At 40.6% G+C, this 22,050-nt stretch overlaps 1 protein-coding gene across 5 annotated transcripts in view; it reads right to left on the reverse strand.

The window, feature by feature from the left end:
• The window catches only part of RAD18 (RAD18 E3 ubiquitin protein ligase), a 198,516-nt gene extending 177,271 nt beyond the window's left edge, over nucleotides 1–21,245 (reverse strand). The window contains exons 1-3 of one of the 5 annotated variants that reach the window (XM_072420465.1): nucleotides 21,111–21,245; nucleotides 19,039–19,133; nucleotides 14,782–14,863 (exon numbers count right to left, since the gene is read on the reverse strand). In XM_072420465.1, the coding sequence (XP_072276566.1) occupies nucleotides 14,782–14,863; nucleotides 19,039–19,077 (121 nt within the window). In that variant the 5' untranslated portion in view covers nucleotides 19,078–19,133; nucleotides 21,111–21,245. Of the gene's footprint in view, nucleotides 1–14,781; nucleotides 14,864–18,354; nucleotides 18,580–18,934; nucleotides 19,134–21,110 lie in introns of those variants that run through there. The other 4 variants (XM_072420468.1, XM_072420467.1, XM_072420466.1 and 1 more) reach the window with 4 other exon arrangements.
• Between the last annotated feature and the right edge of the window lie 805 nt (nucleotides 21,246–22,050).

A 22,050-nucleotide genomic window follows, 5' to 3' on the forward strand; every position in this document is an offset into this window, starting at 1 on the left:
GCAATGTCTGTATGATTGCCATTCTATTTGGTCAAAATTCTAATTGGTTGGCTGCCGGGACCCACAGCACATCCTGGCTCCTTCTGTCCTTTCCAAAACTGAATCAACTCTTAGATCGAATCAACGCCACCTTTCCCGGGAGCTATGACATCCTGATCCAGCTAATCAAAGCTAGCCATAAAGCAGCATGAGGAGAAAAAAAAGGAAGAAGATGGTTAGGCCTATGACAGAATGGGGACAGTGAGTATAAATAGGGTTTAGTTCTGCATTACATTTTATTAGTTCTTGTGAGCTAAAACCTTCCTGTGCCTCTGCTTACTTACATTGTTACCAGTTTTCTTTGTAAATTACTTTGTAAATACCCCCCTTATGTGATGGAAAGAAGAGACAGGAAGGTGCTCTGCAGTCCTGTAGTACAGCAAGAGCACTGTTCCTCTAGAACAAGTGTTTTACTGGCAGGATCAGCAGGTGTAAATAAAAAAAAGACTGCGGTAAGGATATGGTGTTGCCACAACAAAGGCTGGTCAATAGCAGCCCCACACTGGAACGAGAGATCAACAATCCTTACTCAAAATAAAATGGCATAGAAAGTGTTTTTTATCTGGAATTGGTGGAATATAAGGGTGGTTCATAATTTTAACCAGAAATTAACTTTAAATTGATCCCACTACCAGGATCCAAGGGCTCTTGTTTATCCTATTCAATTGTTTCCTTATCATTTAAAGAAAAAGAAAATAAATGCATTGTTCAGGTCTCTTGACAGCACTACTTCCTGTTTGTGGTTTCTGAATCAATGCTGCAAAGGTGTTCACATCAGGTAGGAGAAAATAAGGCAAGACGGCCAAAAAAAACATGCGAGAATACCGGCCAAAGCATCACATTCATCATATATCTATCCTTCCCCCCTCTCCTGCTGCCTCTTTTTGTAGTTCTCTTTATTAGCTTCCATTTCACCTTAGAATCAAATTCAAGCTCCTGTGCTTTGCCTTCAAATCCCTCCACAGCTCTTGTACCACTTACCTTTCTGCCCTGAAAGAAAAATACCCTCCAGCTGCTCTTTTCGTCCTTCCAATGACCTACTAATGACTTTCTCCCTCATACCTTCGTCACACGCACGGCTCCAAAACTTTTCCAGAGCTTCCCTCACTCTCTGGAACTTTCTTCCTAGTCCTATTTGGTTTGCTCCTACTAAGACCTTAAAACCCATCTTTTCAAACGTCTTTAAAAACCCTCACTACTTACCCACCATTTCACATGCCCCCTCCTCTTAGATTGTAAGCTTTCTGGGCAGGGTGCTCTCCTACTTCTGTGACACTGTCTGTATCTGTCTGTCACTTGCAACCCCTTTTTGGTGTATAGCGCTGTGTAGTATGTTGGCGCTATATAAATACTCTTTGCTATTATTAATAATCACATTACTGCAGCTTTAGGTGAGTAATAATGGCTTCTAGATATATATTTTGTTATATTTTTGTATTATTCTTCTGGTCAGAATGGGTGGGAGTTTGGTGTGGAGATATGGAGACATAGCCTGGGGAAAGACAGTATGATGTCCTTTATTATAAATACACATTTGTTTGCTCAGAACAACATGTAAACCTGCCAAAAGATTTAAACGAAACATAGGATTTTGTGGATTAAAAAGTAAGAAAAACAATTTGCTCCGATATTGCACAAACACATTTAGAACCAAGTACCTTTCACAAGATGGATTATCCTTGTTTTACAAAGCTTAACAACAAAATTTACAATTCCCAGCTTTGGCAATACGTCCCATTAATTTTACATCCTATAACAGTTTACGGCTGTAATAATCTTTTAGTGCTTTTGTTTGCTTGAGGTGGTGATGGAAATGGGAAAAGCATTCAGCAACTAGGCAGATTTGTCACCTTTATGTGGAAAGAACAGGGCTAAGTCCCCCGAAAAAAAGCTGGCATTTTATCATCAAGTAAACAGCATTCTATATGCGGCATTGATTCTACAAATACAAACCATTCATAAATAAATATGAGAAGTAAATGGATCAGCGAGGCGAAACATGCAATTAGGCGACTGCTGACGTCAGCGGGTTGAGAGAGATTTATGAACTTTGGAAGCATAAATCAGAATTTAGATGGCGAGAGGGAAATTTACATCTCGGAGTTAAGGATGCCGGACTTGAAGACGCTCATTATTCTTCAGCAAGTGCCGACTTCAGAGAGTTAAATGCAGGTCATGAAGCTTTCTTTAGATCATAATTCATGCAAACAGCAACACGGCGGGATTTATCGATACACCACCCCGCCCATTATTAACGATCCACCACCACCACCCCCATTATTAAGGTTTTCTCAGTTTAGGCTGGACATAAATATAAAGAGTATCAAAAAAATGATTATCACTGAAAAAACAAAAAGCATTTTTTTTAAGGTATCCCAGCCTTCTCCAGGGTATTTCGGAAGAAGGCTTTGTAGGTATAAGACAACTACACAAGTAATTCTGACCCTCTCAGGTAATTGCAAAGATTTCCTGTCAGATAAAGATCCTGCTGTTAAAGGCTGTTTGAAATAGTAATGTGAGTCTCCTAATCCCAACACATTTTGCCTACTTGGCTTCCTCAGGGGATCTTGAGACAACAATATGCAGACATAGATAAATAAATGGATGCCATTGGTATACAAGATAAATGTTCATATAAATACAGACAAAAAGAATACAAACACTATACTAATACATGTTGTAATTTGTGTTGTGGTATATTATATATTGTAATAGGTGTTATTGGTATATATGAGTCACTTACAGTCTGTGTAAAAAAACAGACAAACGTTGTGTTTTATTATATTGAAATAAAAAGTGATAATTAAATTAAACTTTAGGTGTATGATGGGTAGCTTAAGACAGAAGAAAGGTTCCTACATAGATTGTCCTGTTAAACCTAGTAATAATAGTGTCAAGACTATGTCCTTACAAAAATGTGGTAAATATAGGTAAAATATAGGATTAAACTTACTCAGAAAGATTTTAAAAAGCTTACTGGTGCAGGGTTTTGATATGACATATCAAAATTGATATTTAGACTTGGATACCTTAAAAAATCTTGTATTGTAATACAAAGTGGAAATAACTTTTTGTTTTACAACTTTAAATATTAATTTATTGCCACAGAACCCTCTGTTTACTGTCCCTCTCTCTTTGTACCAATCTTGATCATATGGGCGTTGGCAAAAACTAGTACGCAACAATTGTTACATGATGGAAGATTTATCTATTACCCCTTTCCTTTTAGCATATAGAAAAAACAAAACTACCAGTAAAGAAGAGAGTTACTCTTGGTGTCCGCTCATAGATTCATCATGTCGTTGCTGAAAAATGGCACCAAAGAATCTTCACATTGGACACACAAATGTATGAAAATTACCCTTCTCAGCTCTATGGTTTCTCCCGACTGTTCCTACATCACTACAGCAGGAGCCAGCAGAAGAAATCATAACACCATGAGGAGTGTCAGGTGTAAAGATTTTTAGGAGCTTTCTTCAGCAACAGAGCAAAGATTCTGCATACAGGTAACGGGACAGGTAAGGGTATAAAAGCTACCAACAAATGTCTCAATATTAATAATTTTATTATCATTAAACTGTATTCATATAGTTAATATAAGGATGAAAAAGGAAAGGAAGACAGCAGGGGTTTTGTTGGCATAAAGGTAAGTATCTATATTCATTTTTGGCAGGTTTAATTAGATACACAAATTGTGTAACATATGATTAACAAAGTTACGCAACATTACACAACGTTAGTAATCCGTAGTCCACTTGAAAAAGTGGAGTTTTTGGGATATCTAGACATACGGTTAACTGGTATGTAATCTTAAGTTAAGTAGTCCATGACATATTATCCAAAAGCAAGCACGGTTCAAAAGAAACCCAACACATTTGAAGTTTTTACATGGAGAACCATAAAAAAAACCAACACAAAAACATACAATAATAAATATTAAGGTATGGGTGGTAATCAGTCACAATGTACAGATTCAATTCATAATATCAAAGCAGAATGTCAGATCAATTTATCAAAATAGAGTATCAAGATAACCTACTCTGGCAGATGGGTATGTCATACAAGTGTGTTCCCATGTCTATTGCATGCATATTATGTTGGAATAATATGTTTTGGTAATTCATTATCCAGATAATGTATATATAATAAGAGAGTAATAAAAAGTAATTTATATAGTGCCAACATATTACGCAGTGCTGAACATTAAATAGGGGTTGCAGATGACAGACAGATCGAGACAGTGACATAGGAGGGGAGGACCCCGCCTTAGAAGAGCTTACAATCTAAGAGGTGGGGGAAGCAGCACACAATAGGAGGGGGATGTGACATGGTGGGTAAGTAGTGAGGGTTTAGGAGACAGAAGACGACGGGTTTGAAAAGATGGGTTTTAAGGTCTTAGTAGGAGCAGACCATATAGGAGGAGGAAGAAAGTTCCAGAGAAAGTTCCAGAGAGAATTCCCTTGTCAAAAAAATATTTATTTTTGTTGACAAGGGAATCATTGTCTAATTTTCTTATCTTCTACCCCACTTCGTTAGTGGGAACCACTTGAGTTAATTTACATGTATATTAATCTGTATATAATGTAAACATTATACATGTTCAACCTGTTTTTGTTCTCTAATACACTGCTGCATTTCAAAATACCCTGTCTTTCTATTGCTTCCTTCCAATATGGTTATAACATTACTAAATTTCTATTCTTTAGGTTTCTGATCATCATTTTGGAGATGTTAGGGAATCTAACCAACTTAAAACAATTTTTGCTTTGAACAGAATTGGGAAAAGTTAGTTCTCACTTGGCAGTGTTCTCCACCAGCTAGGCGCACCACCCAGCACTTTTCAGTAACCACCTAGATTTTTTGGGGTGGTTACTGAGAAGTTGGGTCACTATACAGGGGCTGCCACTCGCCTACAATTTCTTCCCACCCGGCTTAAAAAAAAATTCTGTGATTCAACACTGCCTGGGTCTTAAATGAAGTAGTATCCTTACAGAAAAGATTTTCTTCACTTCTTCTGCAAGTAACTCGAGTTCGCCCAGCATTTCCTCTGCGTCAGGACAAATAAGGATTCCAGGACGGCACAGGACTTAAGTTATGTACACTTTTTAGATGATTCTCATCTATTATCTCAGTTATCTCTCAAGGGCTGGTATCAGACGAAAATATGGCATGTACAGCGGACATCCAAAATCATTCGTGGATCCACAATGACCAAAACACAAGTGAAGTGGAGAGAGCACAGCAGGGTGCCATTCGCTCGTTCTCCCCCCTTCCCTCTCCATAGAGCAGAATGGCGCTGTATGTACAGCACTCGTTCATGCATCCTCCAGCCTTTAGTCGTTGGAAAGGTTTGTGAAAGATTTTTTCGAATGACAAAAGTCTAACATGTGTTTGCATCCTTTATCGAGTCCATGTATGCGGGTATTAGTTACTCTGCGAAAGTAAAGGTATGTGCGATTTTTTATTTTTAGTACAGTTCTGCTTCAAGAAAGAAAGTGATAGAATATCCAAAATTGCAAAGTTGTTACAGGAACAGGAGGTGATGGGAGATCTCCCAAGGGGTAGACCTATTAAGTAACAATGGCCTAAAAAGGGATTTCCACTTCCTTCGATTTCTTTTTACAAAACGTTTTCAGCAAGGGTTAAAAAAAACTGCAGCTGTGAAATTAATTTGGAGACACAGAAAACAGTACAAACGTTTGTCAGCTTTTATTTATCATGATTACAATATTTATATACTATCATGTAAGATATAATTTTCTTCTTGTATAATGTCTTGCTGTCATAAGTTCCCGATTAGGTTTCGGGTTGAGATTCATAATCCTACCATGCTGATGTGACATAACCTTTTCATATTGTTATTTACACACAACACAGATATTTTCATGGCGGCGTATGGTTTAGTGTGGGAGAAGAAACAAAGCCTGTTCTATCGAGTTCTCAAGGTTGGCTATCTTCCAACAAGAATAATAAAGCAAACCAGAGAAACAAATCACGTTTTCACAGCTAGGCAGAAAGTTTTGCAAGATGGCAGCGATAACACTGATGGGAAATGGGACTAAATAATGTCTGTGCTGAAAAAGAAACTTTGCCCGATGATCAATGAGTGGAACTGGAAATTGACAGCTTCCCTTGTAATTATTGGGTCATGTTCTCTGAAATTTTTTTAAGCTGGGTGGGAAGGAGGTGTGGGCTGGTTGCCACCCCTGTATTGTGACTCAAAAACAGCCAGGTGGTTACTGAAAAATGCAGGGTGGTGCATCCTGGGTCACTTATGGTCTTATAACTCCAACACAAAGTCCTAGAGCTGATAAACTGTATAATAACATTTCTTCTACAGCAATGGAGCCAAGTGATAATAAATATCATTTAACTGGGTTTGTACTGTGGTGTTAGGTGTTGCACTGCTTATGCAAGCAACTTCTTGAGCTCAGAACAGTCTAGTAAAATCTTAAATTACCCTTGAACATGACTATTGTTAGCTATACCATGACCTAAATAAATGCAAGCCTTCTTTTTTGCATATACAACCCTCCACTCGTCATACTCTCTGCACTCCTCTCCTGCACATACTGTCTAACTGTCATACCCTCTGCACTCCTCTCCTGCACACACTGACCAACTGTCATACCCTCTGCACTCCTCCTCTGCACATACTGACAACTGTCATACCCTCTGCACTCCTCTCCTGCACATACTGACAACTGTCATAACCTCTGCACTCCTCCCCTGCACATACTGACCAACTGTCATACCCTCTGCACTCCTCCCCGGCACATACTGACCAACTGTCATACCCTCTGCACTCCTCTCCTGCACATACTGACAACCGTCATACCCTCTGCACTCCTCTCCTGCACATACTGACAACTGTCATACCCTCTGCACTCCTGCCCTGCACATACTGACCAACTATATACCTTCTGCATCCCTCCCCTGCACATACTGACAACTGTCATACCCTGTGCACTCCTCCCCTGCACATACTGACAACTGTCATACCTTCTGCACTCCTCCCCTGCACATACTGATAATTTTCCTACCGTACGAGCATCTCTTCTGTAAGAACTGCCCGTCATCACACACCTCCCTCTACATATATTTCCTCTCATACTATTCGCTCTCCATTCATAGCTACTGTGAAGTGTGAAAGTTAGCAAGTAGTTAGTAGTAGTTAACCCAACTAGTATTTTCTTTTATCTTTTTGGAAGCATGATCACCACATTTGTGTTCCCCTGCACACCTATAGTTTGCTGCAAACAATACAAGGTGGCCTGCTTTGCTTATCGAGGAGATTAAAGCAGAGTAGACACCATTTTTTTTTTAAGATTGCAGCACTTTCCCTTTCTGTCTTGATCGGATGACATAGGAAGAAGAACCTCTGCGTCGAGTCAAAGACGGATAACCAGGATGACGCAGGACCCAAACAAAGAAACCTCCTGATGGATCAATGGATCTGCAGGATTAAAGGCGTGTTTTTTTTGTTTTTAATTTTGAGTTTAGTTCCACTTTAAGTATTTTAGTGTCCAACTACCATGCATTGAAAGTACTCCATTACATTTCCTAAAGGAAAATTAAAAAAAAAAAAAAACAAGAGGAAGAGATTTTGGCAGAACAGACATACAACGTTTGCTTTTTAGTTTTATTTATTTTTTTTTTTTGCTTACGCTACACAACGCATGCATCATGCATTGTAGTGCCTGGCTTTATTCTCAGTACCTAGATCCTGGGGACAATGTAACTGCCACGCTTGTCATTAGTTGTATCTCCACCCACCCAACGCCTGAAGACGATCACAGTGGACCCAGGTGGGTCAGCAGCAACAACTGCAGATTCAGGGGATGCAGCATTGGATCTGGCATCACTGGAGGGCTCAATGTCAAACGCTCACCAACAACTTTAGTAGCGCTTTAACTTTTTAACTAAAAGATGTATAAATCACAGAAGTAATTATGCAGAATCCCAAATCCTTGGAAGATAAAACATTTTCTTTGTGTACATCGCACCTGCATTTATCGATATGCCTGAAATTCAGGTTTTAATGTGTAACCAACAACAAAGACATGTTAGTCAATTAATTTTGAGTTGCAGAAGATGGAGTCCAAACAAACAAATGGAAGCAATTTCAGGGAGTAATGTTATTCAAATACAATCAGCCATTGTTCATTACATAACTTTCTACCAATGAGCAGCCATGTCAATCATCATATAAACAGACATAAGGAAAGCAATTTGTTGCGCACTTCACGGGGAGTAGAGTGATTGTCACTTTGGACAGCATTAAAAAAGAATTTTGCAGATGTATAATTGAGCTCCCATTTGGCACGTTCCTCTTTGCGACAGACCAATTCCCACAAATGCAGAGTGGGAGACATTGCCTGCCTCTCAACGTACTTCAATCCCCTCCGGCATTCCGTGGGTTTAATAGGAAAGGTAAAAATTTAATGAGCAATTTTCCTTGTTCTACAGAATCCAAACAACCGGGCTCCAGATTGCGTGCAGCACCGCACTGCACAAAACAGCGGCATTAATGACCAAAACCTTAAAGTGTACATCCAGCCAAATATACAGATTGCAATCAGGAAACTTATATTTTGCTGTGATTTCCATCACAGAAGCTCAGAAATTGAAGGAAATATTTTGCTGAAACTGCAATTTTGCAGACTTTGCCTACTGAATGGGAATTGCACTGCTAGTAATAATGACCTAATTAGTTATGGCCACCCTTAGCTACAGCCCCACTGTAATCGCCTTCATCTCCCCCACCGTGCATCATCTTTAACAGTAGTCATTCCCACTGAAAACCTCATTTAAAATGGTATCAGGGCAAAATAGAAAAACAGGTGCTAACACCACTAATTGTGCTTGAAGGTTTAAGCTTCAGGGCCAACATCCTTAGTCGTCCATAACTGTTCCTCTCAGGTCGGTGTAAGTGACACCAATGATCTTTTTGGCTATCTGTAGGGGCCAATGGCCAGCAATGTAAGAGGAATTCTGGCCACTGCCCCTCACACTAATATACTGTGAGCTGTGGATTTAGTAATTATAGCCAGGGTTCCCTGAATATCTGAAGGGTATTTACGGGGGTCCCCGTGTCAAAAAGGTTGAAAAACTGGTGTAGAGGATCAGAAGTAGCTATACGTATGTATAATGCATGCCAGGAATTGGTCACATAAAATATAAGGGTCTGTGATTATGTAAGTGAATCATAACAGCCTTGAAGCCTCTATGCCTTTAAAAACAAGTTGGCATTGGCAGCCCCAAATTTACGCTGAAGTTATTATTTGACTTTCAACAAGGAGATGTTTCACATTATTATTTAGGGTTAAATGTAAAACATAATTATTGAACTGTTATTATATAGCGTTAAAATAGTATGCAGTGCTGTAAATTAAATAGGGATTGCAAATGACAGACAGTGACACAGGGGGAGGGGAGGACCCTGCCCCAAGGAGCTTACAATCTAAGAGGAGGGGGAAGCAGCACGCAATAGCAGGGGGGATTAAGAATGGTGGGAACTAGTGAAGGTTTGAGAGACAGAAGAAAATGGTTAGGTAAGGTTGAAGCATTTGGTTTTAAGGGCTCTTTTAAATCTGCAGAAAGTAGGAGCAAGCCGAATAGTTTGAGACCATTCCCTAGAAAAGTCTTGGAGCCATGTGTGTGATGATGTTATGAGTGAGGAAGTCATTAGTAGGTCATTGGAGGAGTGAAGACAACGGCTGGGGGGGTGTATTTTTCTATAAGGTCAGAAAGGTAACTGGGACAGGAACTGTGGAAGGATTTGAAGGCAAAGCACAGGTGCTTGAATTTGATTCTGAGGTGAAAATGGCATCCACATATGTAAAGTGTATCCATAGCCAAGATTATTTGGGTGTTGAACAGTTACAGGTGCAGTCAGATGGAATGGAGACCTTTTTAATTTTTGCTTCAAGCTTTAATGAATACACATGTTCTAGTAATCTGTCCTTTAGCTTGGCCTCTGTAGTCAGATGGGATGATGTATAGTTTAAAATCCATAGCTGTAACCAAAACAGTGAATACTTGTATGAGGATTTTTAAACGACCCCAAACAGAGAGTTAGTGTTCCAGGTCATGGAGCAATGAATGAGATGTATATCACACCACTTAGTTTCACATACACAAGCACACTGTATGCGTAATAAAGTATAATGTTATAATGTAAAACACATATATTATACAAGCAGTCCCCAAGCGCTGGCTACCATTTACCTCCCAGTATCACGATTTAGTATTTACAAAACAAAAAGCATATGCATTAAATAGAGAGGCTCGATATTATATAAAAAGTGGATAGTATGGATAGACTTTTGGGGATGTTCTTACATACCAGTGTTTCTCAACCTTTTTAACATAGAGGAACCCTTGAAATAAATTTCAGGTTTTCAGGGAACAACTTCTATATTTCCTATATCCATAGCTCACAGTACATTAGTGTCATGGTCAGTGGGAAGAATTCCTCTTACATTGCTGGCCATTAGGAAGAATGTCACCCTTACAGATAGCCAAAAAGATCATTGGTGTCACTTAAACTGACCTGAGACGCACAAAATTGCTCAAGGAACCCCCAGCAACCTCTGGAGGACCCTGGTTGAGAAACCCTGCTCCATGTTTCTTAATAGGGACTTGTAAGCCTCTCTATTGAATGCATACGCTCTGTGGAGGTTATTGGGTGAGTGTTGACATCCTTCTCACTGTCCCTGTGTAAAGGGTTGCCCAAAAAAATGTTAAATATGGACTTGGGACATTTTCGTGGTTTTAATGTTTGAATTGATCTGTGGATCATATCAAACGACAGTGTGAATATATCTCCCTCAAGCAACTAATAACCCCTGAAGCAGAAATAACATCTGCGAAATGCATTAGTTTTGAGATTAGTCATAAAGAATAAATATCACTGCTTATATAGGGTGTTGGGAATAACCCCTTAATCACTGACATTGAATGAATATACTGTTAATAACTGAAATGCGTGATATATACCTAATATTATAATGTTTTAGTTTTATAAATCACATAACCCACCGGTGAGATATTGAATAAAATGCTGTATTGATCTATGAATTTTATAAATCGGCCTGGAATACTAAGTCAATTGGTTGCAGGACTTTAAAGCAGCAGATTTTGTTACCTGATCATTTCCAGTGAGAGAAGGAATAAGAGATGTACATTTTGCAGACAACATGTACTATAGAGACGATGGAGGACAAGCAAGGAAGCTCTTCTCCTTTGTCTTGCATAGCGGTCATTCCCAATCATTGTTCATGGACCCATCGTGAGGCATCCATGAATGACGCTGGGTGACCACTGTACACGTTAGATTGTACCCCGAAACAAATCAGACCGCTCGTCTCTGGCGATGATTATCTGACCTTTGTACATAGCCCAAGTCATGGCCAGCTTCCCTGCATTGTAGCATTGCTCAGTACTATTTCATTGCTGACAGGTTTAGTCTATGAAGGTTGCCAAGTAACAGTTATTTTTATTTCTTCTCTTTATAAAAGCAAAACAATGTAAAATCTACAAAAATAGAAGTAAAAAAAAAAACATTTACAATATTAACAGTAGACAATAGAAGAAGCTAATAAGCAAAAATACCTGGCAAAAGAGGCAAATAGATTTCAAAGACACAGAAAAGTACCAAACATTGCACGAAACATCTATTCTCAAATCCAACTATTATTTCCCTATTAGCAGTCTGCCATTCCAGCTATGATGCATGCATATGGTGACTGTCAAAACATTTTATTAACAAAGAATTAGTGGGTTTGTCTAAAGGCAGCAGCAAGAGCAGTCTACTAATCGCATGCCTGGCTGCCGGAGGAAATGCAAAATGGGTAGGACTGGAAATATACTCTGCTGGAGTAATATTTTACAGATTGTGTAGGAGGGGGGACAGTTTAGACTTGGGCGTTTTAAGAGGATCTATCTCCAACATTTATACCCTTTTTTACTCCAAAGAGTAGCCAACCCTTTTATATCAGCCCCTCCCCTTTTGTCTGTACCGCCACGGCAGTAAAGACTGAATGGGAGAGCAGAACCTCCTGGTATCCCGGGAGGTTTCAGGCTGCTCCTTCTGCACATGCCGAATCTTAGACATGAGCAGAAATGGCTTTTCAGGCTCTAAAAAACAGTGCTGATATCACACAAACGCAGTGAGATCAGCACTTTTTTTTATTTAGTTACAGCAGGCTACGTCGCCGGCCAAAAGAAGGAAAAAGTAGGTGGCGGTGCCCGAGCCAGAATGAAGGAGAATTCCAGGACAGCGCAGGACCTTATAAAGGCCAAGTATGGAAGGATCAGGGGCTTTGAGGAAGTAAAGATAAGTAGTGTTTTTTTTAATTTTTAAAACAGTTCTGCTTTAAGGACATTGAGCAATACTGACAAATGTAAAAACCTCAAGAAATAGAGAACATTGGGCAATCTCTTAAAGTATTAAGGCTAAGATGTCAGGTTTTATTAATAAAGAACAGCTGCCTGGTGCTGGAGTTTACCATCTTGGTTCCTCCATAAGGGTTCCTTTAAAAAAATAAAAAAGACATATACTACAAATACAGTATTACTTTTAGGATTACTTCTAGCTGGAACAAACATCTCGATCAAAGGTCTACGATTCCTTTAATAGGTGGCATACCTGTGTGTCACCTTTAACAAACTTCTCCACATTCACATCTAATGAATCACAAACCAAGCATAAAAAATGCATAATATACAGTCACTGGCAGTGTTGGAATGCAGAAGCTTGTCATACAAAACCCATATTTATAGCCAGACTTCATTTGACTACGATAAATATTTTCTTTGGCTTGAACATTTGTTATGAAGCGATAAACCAAGAACGTGGAGGCGCACGCAGTGATCTGGCCATAAGCAGCTTATCAGGGTAATCGCATGTTGCTGTGAGATCAGATTGCTGGTTTATTGATGTGTGCCATCTTTGATCAGAAATGCTTTATCACGTTGCAAATGGTGCTGAAAATTTATCCAGTACTGATCAGGAGTCCGCAAGTGTGGTCTCCACAAAACACATTCTACTGTACTATTTAAAAGCCTGCTTTAGCACAAGGTGAGAAAAAAGAACCAACCCTCCCTTCTCTACAGTCAAAGGCCAACCATATAGAAAAAGTACCAGGTTCACATATAAAACTTGCAAAAACAAGAAATTTAGACCCAGAGTAAGTGTGTCAGATGCTGAATAATCAGCCGTCTGATCAGGTTGTTGGAAATTTAGGTATGAAGCCCAAATCCAGGTTCCCCTAAGTTAGGGAAGACTAAGGTCCTAGGAAAGGTAGAAGCTTTGTTCTCCCCATCCCCTCGACTAACATCAATAAGAATTGTTATATTTTGGCTTGAAGATTTGTTATGAAGTGATAAACCATGTTGAGGCACATGCAGAGAACTGGCCATATGCAACTTCTCTACAGGGAAGCTACCCCATATGTATTATCTGTAATGTCATGGCCACATCAAGCACCGAGTGCCTGTAAGTTCCAGTTCTGCCCTGGTGTCCCTGACTAGCTTTTTCTTTTTTTATTCATTTTTATGGTATGTTAAGGGACCTCTTTCCATTTCCTCCTAGGAGTGGGCGGTGTTCAGCATAAAGACACAACAGCATAATGACGGTGCAACTTACTGCACAGTGAATAACGGGCACCATGGTGATATTTTATAAGTGCAAATGTCTCACCTTACAACTTTACAATCAAGCTGGGCATTATTGGAGAAAGGGGCAGACAAAGTCAATTCAGAATTAAGCAGTACATACCTGCCTGAATGCTCCCTTCAACTGTCATGTGCATGCAATTGGAAGATCTGGTTGTCAGGATACCCGTCAATTCCAGATTTCCCTGCTGAATGCATGGAAAACCAGCCCGAGGGGGAGTTAAGTCTTTTCACAATGGCCGATCAAGATGGCCGAAGATAGTAACAAAGAAGAAAAGAAGGAAAACAACAATGGCTGTGCCCACACAGAACTAGGACAGATGAGCTTAAATTGGGTTTAGTTCCACTTTAATATTAAATTTACAGCTAAATACATTTTTTTATGAATCTTCACGTAACTAATTACACAGTGTTCTCCTTTTTATGAGCAACAGAAACACATAGACCACATGTCCCAAAGTCTGTGTGGTTCAATCCACTGGCTATTTGGGACACTAGTAATTAAAATTGCTTCAGCAGCTGCATAGTTATATCACATCTGTAATACTTTTGATTAATGGGGGAAATAAAATGGCAGCTTGACCCATCAGAAAGTTTCTGTGGAGGCTCAACATTGCACAGCCAGAAGTTCACACATAAATGTTGCCTAGGGAAAGGTACCATGAATGCAGAATGCACTATTCCCTTGTGTATACTGTGGAGGTATAAGGAACATAGAGTTATTTCAAATATTGAGCATCTCGTAGTATAATATTTAATATGACAGGAGTGCACTTTTAATCCCAACAGTTCCCCAGGAAAAACATTCTTGAAAAGATTGAAAGGCCTCTAATTACAGAGCATGAATGGCGGGTTAATAGAGTGCAGCAGGTATTCAGCTGAACTTTATTTAAAAAGTACATTTTTGCATGATGGAATGGTCTAGATTGAGGTTTAAAATCAATTAAGGAAAATGAGACAAAAAAAAAAAGCAGAGACTGAGGTTAAAGTGTGAGGCTGTCAATCTGATTTTGATATTTTTATTGTTCTCTGAGCAGATGGTAGATATTCTAGGATACTCACAGTTATGTGAACATTGTGGGATGATCATAGCTATGTTGAAGTAATCGAAGCAGATGCCACAGTGGAGCAAATCATCGAGAGCCTGTAAACGAGAGAGCGGGATCAGGGATTAGATGACATTGGACAAATATGGAAAATAGTCAAAAAGTGCAACTTTACTATTAAAACCAAAAGATTTTTTTAATTTGCAGATGATCACTTCCTTCATCCCCTAGATTGTAACCTCTTCTGAGCAGGGTCCTCACCTCCTCCTGTGTCATTGTCTGTATGTGTCTGTCATTTGCAACCCTTATTGTATGTACAGAGCTGTGTAATAGGATGGCGCTATATAAATCCTGTTTAATAATAATATTTATGTGCTCACACTATACTGCATTGTTTTCACCATTATCAGAACTTTGTTAAAGTTGAAAAGCCAGAAACAATAAGCAGGGAGCTCCCAGGTCTTAAATTGATCTCAAATCACTGAGAAGATTTTATTTCAGAAAAGCACTGGACATGTAAACTCAAATCACGGGTATCAAAGCACAGAGCAATCAACCCAGAACACGGATATCATACAGAAAATGCAGACTGCAGCCAGAAACCTAGAAATAATTCCATGTACATAGCACGTGTAACCTGAGAGCAACAAGTGGCTTTTTTATGCAGGGGGGAGTAAAGCAATGTCTGTAAGGCAATCAATGTACATTCATGAGCTAAGGCAGAGGAAACAAACACCATCTGCCAAGGAAATACTGGTTATTTACAGCAAGCACATATCATATTCTGCTTACCACTTTGCACCATACAGGTCTGAACTCTATATTACCAGTGCAACGCACGCTATGCCCCATCTACCCCATTACACCAGTTTGTTTACCCCATCGACAATCTTTAACTCTTTCCAACCCGGAGAACAACCAGATAAAAATGGTGGAGTGAGGACAGGATAAAACACCTATCTGATGGCAGATTTTATTTTATGGCAGAAGAGACATCACCTGCCCCTTCTGCCCTGTGGCAGTTTTTGATTTTTAAGATTTAGGTCCACTTTAAACAAAACATGGCCATAGGAAAAGAGACGGTCCCCTAAGCATCATGGTTGGCATTCCATCTTTAGTAATAGTTGCAGATAAGGCCCTTGATTTTCTCAGGTGGTAAAGCTGCCCATACTTCTTGGCAAAAAAGCCTCCAGATCCTGTAAATTCTTGGGATCTCCCGAAAATGGTTCAATGAGGTCAGGAGGCTGTTATGGAGACTTCACCACTTTCACTTTTTTCTGCTGTAGCCACTAAAGAGTCCAGCTTAGCCTTGTGTTTTGGATCATTGTTATGTTGGAAAATCCAAGTGCATCCCGTGAGCTGTTCATAAATTAAAGTTGTCCTCCAATATTTTCTGGAAACATTCTGCATTCATCTTTACACCATTTGAACTGTAGCTCACACACACGCAGAATATCAGAGATCCATCTCCATGCTTCACAGTGGGGATGGTTACGTTTTATTATAATGTATCCTCTCCAATTATGGTTGTAACTGTAAATTTTCAACTTTGGTCTCATCACTCCAAATGACTGTTTTCCAGAAGTTTTTAGGCTCTAGATGTTGTTTGGCCTTTTGCTATCAGGGTGTTGGGCATAGTAAAGTTTTTTTCTTCAACTCAACCACACACCACATTTTTGTTCAAAAACCTTATTTTTGTGCACCTTGAAACGGCAAAACTTGCTGGCAGCGAATCTGAAATTTCATTGGAAGCAGCTTGTGGGTTTTCTCTGCATATTGACACATTTTCCCTGAGCAAATCTTGGTTGGTCTGACCATGGTTTGGTGACAATGGAACCCACATTTCCACTATCTTTAAATCAAAGTTTAAACACAACCGATGGGAATTTTCAAAACTCTGGAAATGGTATATCATTTTGTTGATTTGCAAAATACAACAATGTTTTCTCAGGTCCATTGACAGTTCTTTTGCTTTCCTATGGCTCAGTATCTAAAGTCAGTGCAGCTCTGAATGAATGAATTTTTTTTATTTATATACAGGTCTGGACCCTCTCCATATGGGACCTTTCCGGTGGAACCTTTGTGCATCAGCTTGTATGTAAATTATTAGTCCCAATATTCTAGGGTATGTAAACCTAAAAACACAACTGTATAACAGCATTCTCCCCAGACCCTTTTATCTAGACGCACCACCGGGCACCTTACAGTAACCACCTGGCTGCATACTGTGTTTATACGATAATAATTTTCTTGCATTGCTCTACTATGAAGCACAAGGCATCAGGTTAGCTGTGCAAACTGGCATTATCTGTATCTGCCTCCCAGTTTGTACATTTGTCCAAACCAGGGGTGCCCAACTGGTAGATCGCAAAGACAAAGCAAGTAGATGGCCTTTCAAAATAAACTCTACGGCGCACAGGAATAATTAACTCCAAGTTTTTATTGTTGGTAGATCACTTTGACTTGGTCATTTTAAAAGTAGCTCGCAAGCCAAAAAGTGTGGGCACCCCTGGTCCAAACTATGCATTTTACACTGTGCAGCACCATGGAAAATGATCACACGGTATGGTAATCATAATAATCTTGGGAGAGAAAGAACAGTGTAATAGTTCACTCTGCAGGGGCAGTCACTGGTTTAACACTTTGAGGATATTGTTTTTCTTGGAGTTCCCCTGTACCTTCGGATTCTAGTGGGTAGAGTTTTTGTCATTTCAACTATAAAGGACTACCAATTTGCAAAAAAATTTTGCAAAACTTTTTAACAATTGTCTGTAAATCTGGGGTACTGGACCAGTGTGCAGAATGAAGACGGGGTACTGGGAGAATGCCCAGGAGAGAAACTGGGGTTACCGTCACATTGGGGGTAGTGGGAGAGCTTGTAGGAGCAAGGGCGGGAGTGTAGGATGGGGACAGCAAGTACAGGGAAAGTGCACAGGATGAAGATGGTGGGGTTCCAGGAGAGGGTGACATACTAAGAGAATGTGCAGGATGGAGAAAATAAAGTACTGGGAAAGTGTGCAGCATGAAGATGGTGGGGTACCGGGATACAGGGGGAGGGGCAGGATGGGGATGGTGGGATAATGTGGGGGAGTGCAGGATGGAGGTTGGAGAGAGTATTGGGAAGGGGTGCGGGGAGGAGACGGTGGGGTAATGGGAGATGGCGTGGGGAGGAGATGGTGCAGTAAAAAGAGGGAGTGCGGGGAAGAGATGGTAGGGTAATGTGAGAGGGAGCGGGGAGGAGATGGTGGGGTAATGGGAGGGGGTGCGGGGAGGAGATGGTGGGGTTATTAGGAGGGGGTGCAGGGAGGGGGGTGTGGGGGGAAGATGGTGGGGTTATTAGGAGAGGTGCAGGATTTGGATGCTGGGGGTAATTTGTTGGGATCAGTGCATGTGGTGTATGTAATGTTTTTCCCCCATTCACACACATGGTCCAGAGCTGACACTAGGGTCTCCCACTTCTATAAGCACCCCCTGTATCCTGTCTCCCTCTACTTTCATTCATATTGCTCCCCCATTTCCCCTCACTCTGCACCCCCAGGCAACCATATCTAGGCAGTTCGCTTCTCTAAAACCTGAGGTAAATTTTCACCTGAAGGGGATGCGCTCGCTGGCCCCCGGGACCCCCTTCTGTAGCCGTTGTCATGGCGCCCCGTGCACGGTTCACAGCTGATCCTCCAAACTTCCCGCGCTACGAGCCACGCTAAGACACGCGCCTTCCTGTGTGGAGGATTCTGGGGATTGTAGTCAGGGAAGAATGAGGTGTGGAGAGAATAGGGAGCAGAGGATGGAGGAGGATTATCGGGTGTGCGCCCCTCACTCTCTAATGTCACACCTCTGTATACATGCAGGGGACACCTGGCAGCAAAATAACTAAAACCCTCCTAAAAGCATCCCTTCATTTGTCAGGGCTGAAGCTTGTTGTGTAAATATATACTCCCTTATATTTACATTTTGGTTGTGGAAGTTTATACACTGAGCCCATTGACCTGACCCCTCTCATATTGCTGCGCTTCCACCTCACAAAGTTTTGTCACTGGTTAGTAAAGTATGCGAGGAAAACAAAAATTATATGAAGATGGATCGGTAAGCTACTTTTTAAAGTGTTTTAAATGTTTAATAGTAATAAAAGAAAAAAACTGATCTATCTATCTGGCTGCAATATTCATCACCTCTTCTGAGCTGTCCACTGCATAAATATCTTTCCACCACTAGGTGTCCTCAATTGAAACTACCCTATGGAAAAAAGATTGGGAGTGCAGAGATGGATTCTCACTGCGAATTGGATAAAAGGGCGCAGCACCGATTTCGTCATGATGATAACATTCTCCTCCTCCTTGATAACAGGTCACCGCCAGAAGAAGTTCCAACCTAAAAAAAAGTGAGAAACAAAGGCTTAAAATACAATCAGGGGGCTCCAATATTATGTTGGGTTGCAAACAGCCCCCATAATTATACCAGAAATGGAAACTCTGCATCCCGAATGCTACAAGGGGTTGTTGTGTTCGGCACTGCTCTAATTTTGGTCGTTACACAACTCTGCATCCCGAATGCTACAAGGGGTTGTTGTGTTCGGCACTGCTCTAATTTTGGTCGTTACACACTACAGGTAGGTCTCCAGTAAAAATCTGGTAGGTAGGTTTTCCCCAACATCACTAAAAGGTTGTTAATGATCTGCCATGTTGAATTACTGCTAATGGTGGCCATTGGTATACTATTAAATAACAAGCTGTGGGAGTGGCCTAGCAGCTCCACCCACTACAGGCTCCCTGCTGAAAACAGACAGGGGGCGGAGACAGACACCCTGCACAAGCAGGGAGAGCAGCAGTGACCCGCCCAGCTTTCAAGACACAAAAAGAAGTTGGAAGAGATCTGTCCAAGGTGAGGTGAATCTTTTCATACTCTGGTATTCCGGCTTTGAATTCCTCAGGGTGAATCTCCCAAGTGGAGAGCGCAATAAAAATCTGAGATCCCTTTAAAAGGTTTTGGTTCAGAATAAAATGATTTCAGCCTTTGTGTTTATTATGTTTAGCTCAACGTTCCTCTTTATAATATGTTCATGGATCGGATATTCCCACGTCGCCCATTTTTCCATCATCATAATTATTGTATTTATTTGCGGTTTCTTCCCGTTCCAAATAAAATAGATGATTTTTGTTTTGTTTACCGACGCCTGAGGGTGGGAGGAGGAAGTGCAAGCTGAGGATAACAAAATCTTAGAAGTAAACAGAATTTTGTGATATTGATTTAATGGTGGAATTCGATCTTTCTGCTTCCTTCATTGGGGGCTCCCCCACATTAGGGCCCATTGTAGAATTATTAGGGACCCCTCTGCTGGCTGCCCAATGCAAATAGCGAGTTATATAGGGGGGTGTTTATAATTTAAATACTTGTCAGGGTGTGACCGACTTCGCTGTTAATGTCGTATTTTACTGGCAGCAAAATTGGGGTTCAACTGGGACTTCCTAACCGTGAAAAAAGAGGTTGCAGTCCTTGATTGTAAGCCCCACAAAAATCTGTTGAATCTGGTAGTGTATCTCTAATATAGCCCCCATTTAAAATGTGGACCCCCATCTTTATTAACAGAGCCCCCCCCCTTTAGATTTAGACCCCCATCTTTAATATCAGAATCAACCCCGCCATTTCATACCAGAGTCCCCCTTTACATTAGAACCACTCTTTTACATCAAATCTTCACCTTTTATATCAGATTTCCCCACTTCATTTCAGACTCCCCCTGCATCAGAATCCCCCCATTATAACAGAACCCTACATTTTGTACAATACCGAGCGGTTGGAGAGTAGTCATGGTAAGAGCCCATACACGCACTTTGGTTTAAAGGGCCCGGCTTCAATTGACGCCTCTACAACCCCAGCTTCTATATCACTGTTCACAAGTCGGTCTCTTGTCAATCAATATATGTCCCCACCCAATGCTTTCTAGATTGACAGTACTGATGAACCCCCCCACTGTGATCTGCAGCGCCTGGAAAGGGGGAGCATGTGAAATACAATATTATGAATATGGCTCAGGGAGGGTAAAAGGGTATTTTTCTTGTTACTTTATGAAGCTTATACATCACGTAACTGGATTTGGGACTGGCAAATGAACACCATAGTTGTACTTGTCAATTGATCTCATACTGAAGCCCTCACTCCATTTGCATTCCAGCACTCCCTGCTCCGGTGAGCTTAGAACCTGCCAAACGCTTCACCAGCATGAATATGAATTACATCCTCCATGTGGGCCTTCAGATATTCTGCTTTAGCAGCATATTTGTTTGCCGCAGCAGTTCATTTAGCTTTAGCTGTTTGGAATCGTTCTTTAAATGTTTAGATTTGACCTACCGAGAGAATTTCTGCTCTGCGTTCAATCTCCCCACTCGCCGTGTGGTCTGATTCATGGCTCAGCTGTCACAATAATCTCTGAGTTACTGCACAGCTTTCTATGCTGACTGACAGTTGGACTAATTTACTGACAATCATTCTTCTTACTGTAAAGCACGGAGACGCAGAATAGAGGAAGACGTATTGAGCAACAGTTCCTGAAATTAGCTGATTGGAAGGTGATCTTGTTATTGCAGAACCAGCACTCTCATCAAAACATGACTGCTTGCTTTATCACCTGCATTGTAATATATATATATAAATAAACATGCATCAATTCATAAAGTCATGCACAGACCATGTCATCCCCAACTGCTATATGGCTCTATAAAACAAGGCAGTGTTTCCTCCTGGCCCTTTTAGCCAGGCGCACCATCCAGCACTATTCAGTAACCATCCGGCTGATTTTGGGTCACCAGCCTACAGCTTCTACCCATCCCGCTTAAAAAATCTGGGTAGAATACTGCAAGGTGATGGAGCTGTGCTACTGGTCATTTACCTATTCATCACATGATGGAAAAGATTTGGACAGCAAAAGAGATTCCCTTCCAGGTTCAACAGTCAATATAAAGAGGTGAATTTTTGGGTCTCATTCGCACCTATTTGTTTTTGTGTTTGTTTTTGACAATAATATACACATACAGGTTATTATTAATATTAAACAGGATTTTTATAGCACCAACATACTAGCACTGTACGTTAAATAGGAGTTGGAAATGACAGACAGATACATACAGTGACACAGGAGGAGGAGAGGACCCTGCCCAGAAGAGCTTACAATCTAAGAGGTGGGGAAGTATCAAACATTAGGAGGGGGATATGGAATGATGGGTGAGTAATAAGGGTTTTAGGAGACAGAAGAATACAGGTAGGTGAGTATGAACAAATGGATTTTAAGGGC

This window comes from Pyxicephalus adspersus, chromosome 8, assembly GCF_032062135.1.
Source record: "Pyxicephalus adspersus chromosome 8, UCB_Pads_2.0, whole genome shotgun sequence".
NCBI lineage: Eukaryota > Metazoa > Chordata > Amphibia > Anura > Pyxicephalidae > Pyxicephalus > Pyxicephalus adspersus.